Genomic DNA, 12,500 nt, shown 5'->3' on the forward strand with positions numbered 1-12,500 from the left:
ATGATAGGTAATACTTAAAAAGAAAAAAGGTTCTTGTTACTATATTCAAATCTTATTACACCCTTCGTTGATATCCTAATGGTGAAGTATAAAGTGAGGAAAAATATGAATCATTGCATCATTGCAGATTTATGAACGAAGGCAATTGGAAAGGCACGAACATACTGAAGGAGAGGCTACCCAAAGGGCCGCAGCAGAAGCACTATAACCTGAGTGGACGTCAATTTATTGTATCCGTCAAGGAAGGCTTCCTGGTTGCCAAATTTGGGAAAGTTCATCCGGACGGAAGCGTTGAGTTAGAATCCGGTGCCGACGTGGACATATTGAACATCGTCAGTTCCGCCCTGAATTTTACGTACGTACTTTTCACCCCTTCTGCAGCAAGTCAAGTCTGGTTTTAAAGGTCACTGACGTCGTTGAAGGGCGTCTTGGTAGCCTACACTGTTTAAAAAAAAAAAAAAAAAAAAAAAAAAAAAAAAAAAAAAAAAAAAAAAAAAACGTAATCTTAATCGAAAATTCTCCGTAAAAATATACTGTTCTCAGTCGTATTTCAGTAAAATACAGGCGACCGTAATATTTACCTTACTTTGTTATTATCTTTTACAGGTTGGTGACCGTAATATCACTCCTTTTACGTCAAAATACCCGTTTTTAAAACGGTAAATTCCTGGCAACATTTATTCCAGGTTTTTTACCGTCTTTTTACAGCAAATTTTTAACAGTGTAGACGTTTGGAATTATTACTTACACATCATTAGTAATAATTTTGTAAAGATCCATAAAAAAAGGAAAACTAAAAGCTGCCAATGAGAATTTTATAGATTTGTGCGGGGACAGTAGATATATAGTTATACTGATGTCTATGTTTTCAGCATGTTGCTTTATTTATTCATCTGGTTAGTTTTTAAGTGTTCATGGTAAATCACGTAGACGAATTAAAGTTGAAAAAAATTGCAGATTGCATCATATGGATAATACACTATGAATGCTCAATATATTCGACTGGTATTTAGTTTTGCAATCTGTACAGTATATTCTAGTACATTGCAATTTGTACAGTACATTGGAATCTTTTACAAAGAAAACGATCTCTTCCCAATGTTTTCGAAATTAGGCTCTTAGGCTTATAGTATCCTGCTTTTCCAATTAGGGTTGTAGCTTAGCAAGTAATAATAATAATAATAATAATAATAATAATAATAATAATAATAATAATAATAATAATAATAATAATAATAATAATTTGTGAGCGAAATCCTCTCTTGGATTTCTGCTCGTCCTACGAGAATTAGTTCTCTTCTGTCAGGTTTAATTTTTTTGGAAACGTATTGTCATGTGTTATTTTGGGTCCCATACATTTGTGAATTATAGTTACTCATAGTTTAAAAAATATCTTGAGAATTTTTCTCTTCTTTATCATAAAATTTTATAACGTGTTTTTACTAATGAATTGTCGATTAGATTACAAATATTAACATTTAAGTGGCTCCTTGAAACAGAATTTGAGAAGCTTAACGGAAGTTTCCAAAAGATATTTGGCGGGAAAAAAAATAGCGTCGCATTAATCTCTTTCGACTTAAATAGTGTCTTCAGTTTCTGCTACCTTCGAATACAATTCTTTTTTTATCTAGATAATCTTTAAAGAAATTTGTATACAGCTCAGATGCAATTTTGAGATCTGCAAGCTTTGCTTACGATGGTTTTAAGATCTACGAGTACCAGTCAAAAACATTGAAGTTAGACGACAAACTTCCTGCAATACAACAACACCTTGCAATTTATCAATGATGCAGTTGTAAATGAAGGATTTCTATGCTTGCTTATAGATTGCCTTGCCTTATGCAAGACACGGGCTCTTGCGTTGGCAGCCCGTGTTTTGTAATGTTAAGAGGCTTAGAATTTCTATGCGCATGCGTATGATTAGCCTACACGCCGTAACTCAATCATTTCGAAGTCTTTGCAGATTTCTTTCCTTTACAGATACAAAGCATATCCTCCACGGGACAACAGTTGGGGGGACGTTCAGCCGGACGGGAATGTAACGGGAATCATTGGAATGGTCGCTAGAAGAGAAGCAACTATTGGAATATCAGCGTTGACCTATTCAGGTAAATCACATGTTGAAATTGGATGAAAATTACCCTGACATTATTCTGGCAGGGCTTTCAGATTCTCTTCGATGTTTACTATTTGCTAGCGTTTTAAGACAGTAAATATATATATATATATATATATATATATATATATATATATATATATATATATATATATATATATATATATATTTCTCCTTTGCTTACTAGAATGCACGAGATATCACACGAGGTTGGACTCAAGTTCTTTTGGGCCTGGGGACCAAATGGAAAATCACCACTAGGGAGACTAGTAATAAGGTCACAGAGATAATGAGAACGGAATATGCAATGAAAGATGAAATATCATTGAAAAGAGAAAGGATTAATGAGGTGGAATCATTTAAATTTTTAAGAACTATAATCTCTTATACAGTATCTTTAGAATTTGAGTTCAACGAAAGATAAAAATGCAAATCAGACAATGACTAGGTTAAGTTAAATTTGGAAATCAAATCGCCTTAAATTACATATAAAAACCAGGCTATACAGTATATCAGTTTAGTGAGATCGGTGTTACTGTATGGACATGAGTCGTGGTATGACAATGAAACAATCTCCAATAGAATTTTCAGATTTGAGAACAAAGCCCTCAAAATAATATTGGAAATTAAATGGTAGAATAGGATTAGAAACGGAAACTATAAGAGAGATTACTCAAGTGCCATATGTAGATGAGATCATGATGAGGAGTAGATGGAGATGGTCTGGCCATGCTCTTTGCACTCCCCAAGATAGATTAGTTCACCATATCTTCAGCTGATCTCTACAAGACACTAGAAGAGTTGGAAGACCCAGGCCTACATGGCTGAGACTATGAAGCTTGAAGTAGGAAATGATGAATGAAGAAGTATTGATTTAAAAGCTCAAGATAGAGACGACTGGGGAAATCTAACCGAGGCCCTTGTGTTAATAGGCGTAGGAGATGATGATGATGATGATGATATATATATATATATATATATATATATATATATATATACATATATATATACATATATATATATATATATATATATATATATATATATATATACATATATATATGCATAAATATATATAAATTATATATGTGTGTCTGTGTGTGCAGGATATGTATAAATATATATATATATATATATATATATATATATATATATATATATATATATATATCTTTGATCTTTTTATGACACAAAATAGTATTATCCCCTTCGGAAGTGTACCCTACATACAGTACTATAGTCCCCATTTTACCATTCATAATCCTTTATTCTGAGATAATGCCTTGGTCAGAACATAATGGAGATATAATTTCCAGCTTTGATAGCTTTTCTTTCGTTTCTATCGTCCTTTATTCATTAGAATAATGTAGACTAACATTAATGAAACAAGTGTTGATTAATACATTTGGCTTATGCTCTGTGCCAATAACCCTTCATAGTATAATAGAATAGTTGGTTTCATGACATTCGTAATGATATTCTTCATAGCACTTACCTCTTCTTATTTCTGTTATTTCAACAGATAGTAGACTGACTGTGATAGACTTCACATCTCCTTATCACATCGGAAAATTCTTGTTGATGTCAAGAACCCCGAAGGAAAAGAACAGAGCGCTTGCAGTTCTTAGCCCGTTCCAAAGCGAGGTATGGAGCTACGGTGTTGCATAATTGACTTCTTCCTACTCGATTTATGCTCTCTCTCTCTCTCTCTCTCTCTCTCTCTCTCTCTCTCTCTCTCTCTCTCTCTCTCTCTCTCTCTCTCTCTCTATATATATATATATATATATATATATATATATATATATATATATATATATATATATATATATATACTGTATATATGTGTGTGTGTGTATGTGTGTGTGTGGTGTCTGTTTAAACAAACGATTTTCCCTTTGACGGGGATGGACCCAAAAGGGTACATCCATCTACTTTGTCAGCATGTTTAAAGGAGTAAGGTTGCTGGCTTCACACTTTTTTTTGACTGCGGTAAACGTTTATACCTATGTATATCTGAATTAACTGGTCGGGGGTTGGGTGAATTAGATAAACTTACTTAACAAATGTGGACCGAGTGTTGTTCCACCCAACTAGAATTTTCTCTCCGCTGATTACCTTTTCTAAAAGTGCTATTGCTGCTTCTGTGCATACGCCATTAGATTGGTTCCTAGGGAGTACGCGGCGGGAAAAATGAGGTCTCGGATATATAGCGGCTGGCGCCATACCATAACAGAGTTAGGAAGCTCTTCTTCTATTGCACGTCCGCCGACGATGAATTTCATCTAGAGAAGGCTTGGTGTTCCTTTGGTATGGAAATTAGGCAATCTATGTCTTTTATGAGTGAGCTGGTAGCTAAGGCATCCTCGGCCCTGATATCACTAGTGTCAGTGTCTCCCGCGGTGGCTCTTGTGATTACAGAAGTGAGTTAAGTGAATCCAGTGCTAGGGACCCCATAACCAGTCTCCTTAGTGGTGATTTACCCTTTGGTCCCTAAGCTCAAAAGGACTTTTAAGGCCCACTTCCCTATAAATACCCCAGTGCCTGAGAGTAAGAAGGCTCCTGTACGAGTTGGTGCTGTTCCTTAAGTCTGTCATATGTTGACTCCTGGGCCTAGATTATCAGTGGGTGTTGCTTCGGTCCATGATATAATCTATTATCACTTCTGTTGATGTTACCAATGTGATGCCCATCACACGACCCCTGTGCATATGGTTCAGGGGTCCATAGCCCACTCCCGCTCTGTGCATGTGACCCGAGTCCCTGTGTTTGTACTGCAAGCCCCAATGTGTGTGCCTGTCGCATCCCCTGAGACAGTGTTTCCTGGTGTTGTGGCTCCTGTTTGAATACTCAATGCTGTTTCTCCCCTATCGAGAGCTTCATTGTCGATGGTCACTCAGACCTTGACTTCTCTGCTTGCAGAACTAGAGGTGAGTGTTGGTAAGAGGAAGAAATGATGACAATCCACTTTTTCTTCCAACTTCTCTTCCCCCTCTACCGCCTCTTCAAAACCCAGTTTTGATTCTGGCACTTTTTCTATTAAGAAAAAGAAGAATTCCAAGAGGTCCAGAAAGACCAGTCTTAGTCGTACAAAAAAGGATCCATATGACATATTGTGATAAGTCAAATCTAATACCCAAGCAGAGGTTGAAGTACTTAGGCAAGCTGATAGACACGGTAGCAGCAAGAGTCCTTCCTTCAGACTATCCCATCAGTAAGCTCAAGAATGCAGTAAAACTGTTCATGTCCAAGATAATACTCCCAGCTCAGTGCTGGCAGAGTATTCGCTGTCACCTTTCCACACAGGAGAAACTCGTTCCTCACGGGCACATTCATTTGTGATCCCCTCGGGGATGACAGAAGGATCGCTGGTCAGCCTACAGTGATCATCCAAACATCACTGTTCCAATAGGACAGGAGGCTTGGGAGAATCTTAACTGATGGCTGAACTAGCAAATTATCACCAGGTGAGTTCCACTCTACTCCCAACCTCCAGACCAGGTAGCCTATTTTGGAGTGTGAAAGTAGCCAAGATATATAATGTTCTGCATCATACTTTATGGAAAGTAAACGGTTTCCTAATCAGTTATTAAAGTTATAATAGATTTTGTTGCTGTAGTTGAATATCATTTCTGGTAGCTTAATGACAATGCAAAGACAAAAAAATTCTCTCATACAGTAGCTAACGAGTGTTATAGAGAGGTCAATGAACTCTAGATGTGTAAAGTTTGTAGGCTAACAGAAGAATTCATTTATAAATTTCATTGATAAATATAAAGGTATCTCTTTGCAGTAAATATCAGACAAATAATTATCTTTCTTTTCTCTGAAACAGATTTGGTTTTGTGTTACTTTGGCCGTCTTGCTCATGGGACCCGTTGTATACTCGATCGAATATGTCGTAAACAAGTACGTGGAAGATCATAACAAGATTGATTTCCAGTGGTTTCACTTCAACATATTTCGAAGTATTGTCAATCAGGGTAACCATATTCGGGAGGAATCTTCGCCACTCAGGGTTGTTCTTACATTCTGGTTTCTCTTCTGTTCCGTAAATGCAGGTAACTCTTGAATGTTAATCATACTATACGGAGATAAAAAAAAAAATTCTTCCTTCACACAAGAAGACCTGAATTTTACGTTGCTTGAATAACGTACTAACAACCAGTGATACCTTTGCAAGTTGAAATCAAATAGCCTGCCCATTGCTCAAGTCTGAGAACTAAGAATTATTTCTTTTTAGATATTACTAATAAAGAACTCAAAAGATTTTGACGGAAAATTGCCTGGTTTGTTAGTAAATAAGTTTCAAAAAGTTACCACTTCTGAAAAAAAAAATTCTAAAACTATAGTACGAAGAAACATAGATATAACGGAAAACTATCATAACCATGATAGTCAAAGCTTCCACATACTGCATATAGTTTGTACTTTGCAACAGATTCCCAATGCTGCACAGATAATATAAATTTATCAATAAAAAGCTAAATTAGCTCACCGCTATTTTCATCAGTCTTACCTCACCAACCATTGAAATATATTGATCTCTATTTCCTTAAAATATGTTATCTTAATCTGCAATAAATAACGAATAATACGAATCTGAAGGATGTAATTTTCTCGGAACTTTTTTCAAAACTTTTCATTTAATTGGTATTCAAAATTAAAATTTTATAGCATTTTATTATGGTAGAATCGACATTAATTACTTAGAATGCATCATAGGATCTTTGATTTAAAAAAAAAAAAAAAAAAAAACATTCATACAAATAACGGAAAGATTAATAGGTAAAGAATAATGTGATTTTAAATAAGAAAATTCACATACATCAAATGCTTTTATATGAAACAATTACTTGAAAAATTTTAAAGAAAATAAATTAAATCTAGTTTTGGCATTCATGATCCCAGAAAAAGATTGATATAGAATAATTAAAGCATCTGTTTGATAGAATTTTAGGTTTCTTCTCTTTGCAGCTTTATACTCAGGAATGCTAACGGCCACCTTGGCCATCCCAGCCTACGAGACTCCCATAGATTCCTTACAGGACCTCCCCAGAGCCACCAAGGAGGGATTTACCATCGGAACCTTGGCAGGGGGTGTCTACGAAAACTTCTTCAAAGTATGTCTTTAAAAAAAATTGGGATTTTCATCTTAGATCCATGAAAGGATCATGGCATTGGCTATGACGGTTTGGAATTTTAGTGAGATTGAATTTACCTAAACTATATTAAAGGTCCCGTGAAAAAGGTTAATTTTTTCTAACTAAATGTTAATGTTAAGATTAAAACACTGCCATGAATTATAATATAGAGATTCTAAAACTTATAAGAAGTAAAGAATTTCTTGGAAGATCGAATATATTATTCTCTTTTACATTCAAAACTACGTTCAGAATTTTTTTTTTTTTTTTTTTTTTTTTTGCCTTCATCTGAATCTCAATATCATAGAGACTTATACATACTCGAGCCTGCATTAAGAAAAATTAGAAAAGTAGTAGGCCTATAACTAATATATTTCGATGTAAAATACCACCAAAATACTTCAGTCTGTTATGGTGGATTAAAAATAATGACGTAGGTTTTGCAAAAAAAAAAAAAAAAATAAATAAATAAATAATTAAAGGTCTATGGCCAGAGTTTTTGTAAAATGGAATCTTTTTCCCGCTTTCCATGCCTTTAATTCATGCTACTGACATAGAATGAGTTAAATGTAGAAAGATAACGAAAGGAAAAAAATTAGATGCGTTAATAACCATTATTTTATAATAGAAGTAAAAAATGGGAAGTGGTGACAGTATTTCTTTCATTAAACCAAACGAGATTCATAGCAGAGATCATGGTTTAATTGCAGACTGCAACTGAAGGGGTAATACGACAGACCTGGAATCTGTTCAATCATGAAGACAGATCAAAGAGTTTTATTGATGACATTTTCGTTGGAGTCAACCGGGTTAGTATTTCTAAAAGCTTGTTCTTTAATGAAAAAAAAAAATCCTCAAATTTACACTTTAGAGTCTTATATAGAAAAATTTTTCTTCTGTTCAAAAGTATCAAAATGCTCTTAGAGAAAAAAAATAGATGAAAACATATAAGCACTTTCTTCATAACACAAAGTTCGGCCTTTTTTATGAATATACAGCATAGGTACTGTACGTCCACAGATAGTCAACTTTGGAAAGGCGTTTTGTCGGTAGTCACAGAAATATTCATCTGCCAACTTCTAGATTAGAGATAAAAAAACTGTATTACTCTTATTTAAAACCATTACAGACCAATATTTCAATATTTCTTCAAAATTACTGGAGGAATTATTTTGAAGCATCTGTATGAAGACCTTTAATCTAAAGTTCTAAACACTTCTTACCTGATAGGAAGAAAGCGTAGACAAAACAAATAGTTACTTGTGAGACAGTGATATCTAGTTAATAGTCCACAGAAATCATGACAGAATAAGCTCAGACAGTTTTCATATCCAGTGGTCACTTTGTTTTGTTTATCCGTGCTACTTCCATCCCTAGATTGTGTTTGGTCACATCATTTCCTATTGTTTATGGACATTTCAGTGAACTTAGACCTATAATGATGGACATTTGTTAATCTTCCTGGCAGGAGAGAGGCTGCTGAAGGCATCAAAGGACTGCAAACCTTAGACATATTCTCTAATTTATTTATCAGATGCTGATTATTTGAGCAGATTCATCTAAGATAATGGCATCTCCTGCTATTAAAATATATTGGTTCTTATATAATTGATAATACTGCTCTCCCGGCGCCATTATTACACTTTGAATACTGGTCCATGTCTATAGCTGCCCCACAACCAATCAACTGCCTGATCGCACAGCCAGTGCGTACGTCACGGCTCGCTTGGCTATGACGCCGGAGAATGTTTCCAAGTAACACACATACACACACGCACACACTCACTTAAACACACACACACACACACACACACACACACACACACACATATATATATATATATATATATATATATATATATATATATATATATATATATATATATATGCTTGTTTATTTCTCCTCGTAATTGCTGCCAATGTAATTGCTAACCGAAATAACTGTATGAAAATAAAACGTTTGACAGAGCATTTCTTTCTATAATACCACATGTCTTGACAACAATTACAATGAAGAGTTGCCGTGTAAGCTAATAATATGCCATGAATTTTAGTCTTCGTCAAGGGCAATGTTATATGGGTTTTGAAGGGGTGTTTTTTTAGGGCTGTAGGATGTTCACAAGATATAGATGAATGGGAGGGATGTTGCATCTCGAGGTATTACACACACTTCAACTTATTACGCACACACACACACACACACACACACACACACACACACATATATATATATATATATATATATATATATATATATATATATATATATATATATATATATATAGTATATATACACACACACACACATATATATATATATATATATATATATATATATATATATATATATATATATATATATATATATATATATATATATATATATATATATATATCTTATATATACAAACTGGTGTTTTATCTTGGGTTAATAAAATTATCTTTTGTTAGCTATAGGAGATTATTTCTCACTTAAAATATAAAGATAAGTACAGTACCGTATAATACAGATCTTGATTCTACAATATACAGAATAATTTGCTTTCCCCCTCTGCATATCCATTGTAAAGTACTGACAGACGTGTACATTCTAGGACTTAAGTGCTCAGATATTCTTTTTGATTATTGCCCAGAGAATCAATTGCAATAAAAATATTTTACAAAGCCTATACGATTGCATTATTTCCAGACTGTACAGAACAAGTATGTGATGTTTGGAACATGTGTGTAAAGTGTTGTTGAATAAGAATTGTGAATTAAAATAGCTGTCATTTTTGTAGCACATAATCATTTTACTGTTTCTCATGGCACCCTTGTTGATGGTCCGAGGAACACACTAATCTCGACTGCATGACCTAATATTCATCATGTCCTTTTCATTATATATTCAATGGATTTTTAAATTTCTGGTTAATAACATCAGCCATGATGGACATTAACAAAAGTCATGAATTGCCAAAGGGGGGGGGGGGTGGCGGTTAGAATGCACTAATGCTGTATCCCTTTTGAAATTAATGATCTGGCATCCTAGCCAAGCCGTGACGTAAGCACTGGCTGTGCAATCAGGCAACTGACTGTCTGCGTCACTGCGTGGCAGGTATAAAGATGAACCAGTATTCAACACGTAATAATAGGGTACCTCCCGGCCTTGATTGCTTTCCCTCCTCTCTCTTAAAAAGTTTCTGGCAACAATATTTGTGATAGTAGCGAGAGATGTAAATCCGAATGAATACATATTTACAATTAAAAAATCTTAATTAGGGTCCATTTCTCTATTCATTATAGGTCCTGGAAGAGAAATTTGTGTTTATCACCGGTGACGGCTTCGCTCGAGGCCTCGTGGAGATGTATGGAAATAAGTTTCACTTCGGCAAAGAAATGATTTATCCTTCATACATGGGAATTATTTGTCAGATGGGATCTCCTGTCACAGATACAATCAGTCGTTTGTGAGTTGGATTAGCGAAGTAGGGCTATCCTGATACAAGAGGTGCAAGGCTTTCTGTGCCTAGTACTTGAGTTAAGATAGTGCTGAAGTTCAATTGCTTTTACAAGAATTTATATCCACACAAATGCACAAACTAATAAGCCACATTTATGTAGTTTATATGATTATGCATATATATATATATATATATATATATATATATATATATATATATATATATTTATATATATATAATATATATATATATATATATATATATATATATATATATATATATACATACTGTATATACACACAGTCAGCCCTCCTTATTTGAGGCTTTACATAACAGAGATGGGAGTGAAGGGGGAGAAACCGTGAATACTTGCTGCCCCTGAGTGAATTAACACCTAACCTACCAACTCACTGACCATTGCCTTCACAGGGTCGACTAACACACTAAGTACTGCCTAATATTGTTTTGCTTGGTTTCTATCATAGTATAAGTATTGTGTTAATGAATGAACACATTTCAGCAAGTGATTAGTACATGTAAACACGTGTAGTACGTATACAGTAATACTAAATTACACATAACATGAGTCATTACAACACTTATACCTACATATGATATGTATAGTACCAAAAAAAAACTGTTTTTCCTATCTAAAATCATTCACTAATACTGAACTGTATATTACTGAAATATATGTACAGGGCTATAACTACAGCACAGCCTAATTAGATAAGGTAACACTTGTAAGTGTTCGCTGTTTTCGGCAGGTTGATTCACACTATGGAGACTTAGCGTAAACAGGGCTCATATCTACATTACTTCTGTAAAGTATGGTATTTTGCACACAGTACTGTACAGTAGTTAATATAACAATAACATTACAGTATCACAATATGAATATACTATTACAATAAAATTTAAGGAAAAATCATTCTCACAGCACCACTAACTGTTTACGTATGAAGTTCCACACAGTAAGTTTGAAGAATGATGCAACTCTTTAAGCCGTCTAGTGTTCAGCACATGAGATAACATGATGTATAGTACGTATCAAATTTTATAATAAAATCAAAATAAGCACACTGGATATGTACAAGCTTTTTACATAACTACTTTACGTCACTTTTTTTTACATCACAACGTGATTCTACACTAAGAGGACCGAAGCTGGAGAAGCACATGGGGAGAGACGATGTAAGACTTGAGCCAAGTAAGAGAGAGATGGGGTATTGTGCTTTGTTGAGAGGGGCGTGCTGAGTGAAAAGGAGCGCAGTTGGTCTGAAATCATTGGACTGTGATAGTACATATCACAAAACCGTATTTTTTTTTTAATAGGTTATACAGTTCTCTATATCCTGAATTTTCAAAATCACAAAGAAAGAACCCGTAAATAGTGGGCTGACTGTGTGTGTGTTTGTATATACACATATATATATATATATATATATATATATATATATATATATATATATATATATATATATATATATTTATCTATCTATCTATCTATCTATCTATATATATATATATATATATATATATATATATATATATATATATATATATATTAGGAACCAAAAAATCTAAAATTCAAGGCAAGCCTGTTCAGGCCTTATACAATGCTTCAAACATATACTGTTTTATGATATTCAGGATTTTACTTCACAAGACGTAAGGTCAATTTTATATTCCTTGCATACACATAGTGTGTATTTTTTGCAGGGTGCTCCGAATGAGAGAGGGTGGTATTGTAGAAAAGATTGCGAATGACCTTTACAGAAAAATTCCCATGCACCCGTC

General features: G+C 34.1%; 1 protein-coding gene across 1 annotated transcript in view; it reads left to right on the plus strand.

Moving 5' to 3' along the window:
* The window catches only part of LOC137649503 (probable glutamate receptor), a 23,402-nt gene that overhangs the window by 9,002 nt on the left and 1,900 nt on the right, over window positions 1–12,500 (plus strand). The window contains exons 6-13 of the mRNA XM_068382487.1: window positions 128–355; window positions 1,981–2,108; window positions 3,639–3,760; window positions 5,949–6,174; window positions 7,091–7,236; window positions 7,968–8,066; window positions 10,543–10,706; window positions 12,423–12,500. The exon at window positions 12,423–12,500 is cut by the window's right edge and continues 52 nt beyond it. Of these exons, the coding sequence (XP_068238588.1) occupies window positions 128–355; window positions 1,981–2,108; window positions 3,639–3,760; window positions 5,949–6,174; window positions 7,091–7,236; window positions 7,968–8,066; window positions 10,543–10,706; window positions 12,423–12,500 (1,191 nt within the window). The remainder of the gene's footprint in view (window positions 1–127; window positions 356–1,980; window positions 2,109–3,638; window positions 3,761–5,948; window positions 6,175–7,090; window positions 7,237–7,967; window positions 8,067–10,542; window positions 10,707–12,422) is intronic.

The sequence above is a fragment of the Palaemon carinicauda genome, chromosome 11 (assembly GCF_036898095.1).
Source record: "Palaemon carinicauda isolate YSFRI2023 chromosome 11, ASM3689809v2, whole genome shotgun sequence".
Taxonomy (NCBI): domain Eukaryota; kingdom Metazoa; phylum Arthropoda; class Malacostraca; order Decapoda; family Palaemonidae; genus Palaemon; species Palaemon carinicauda.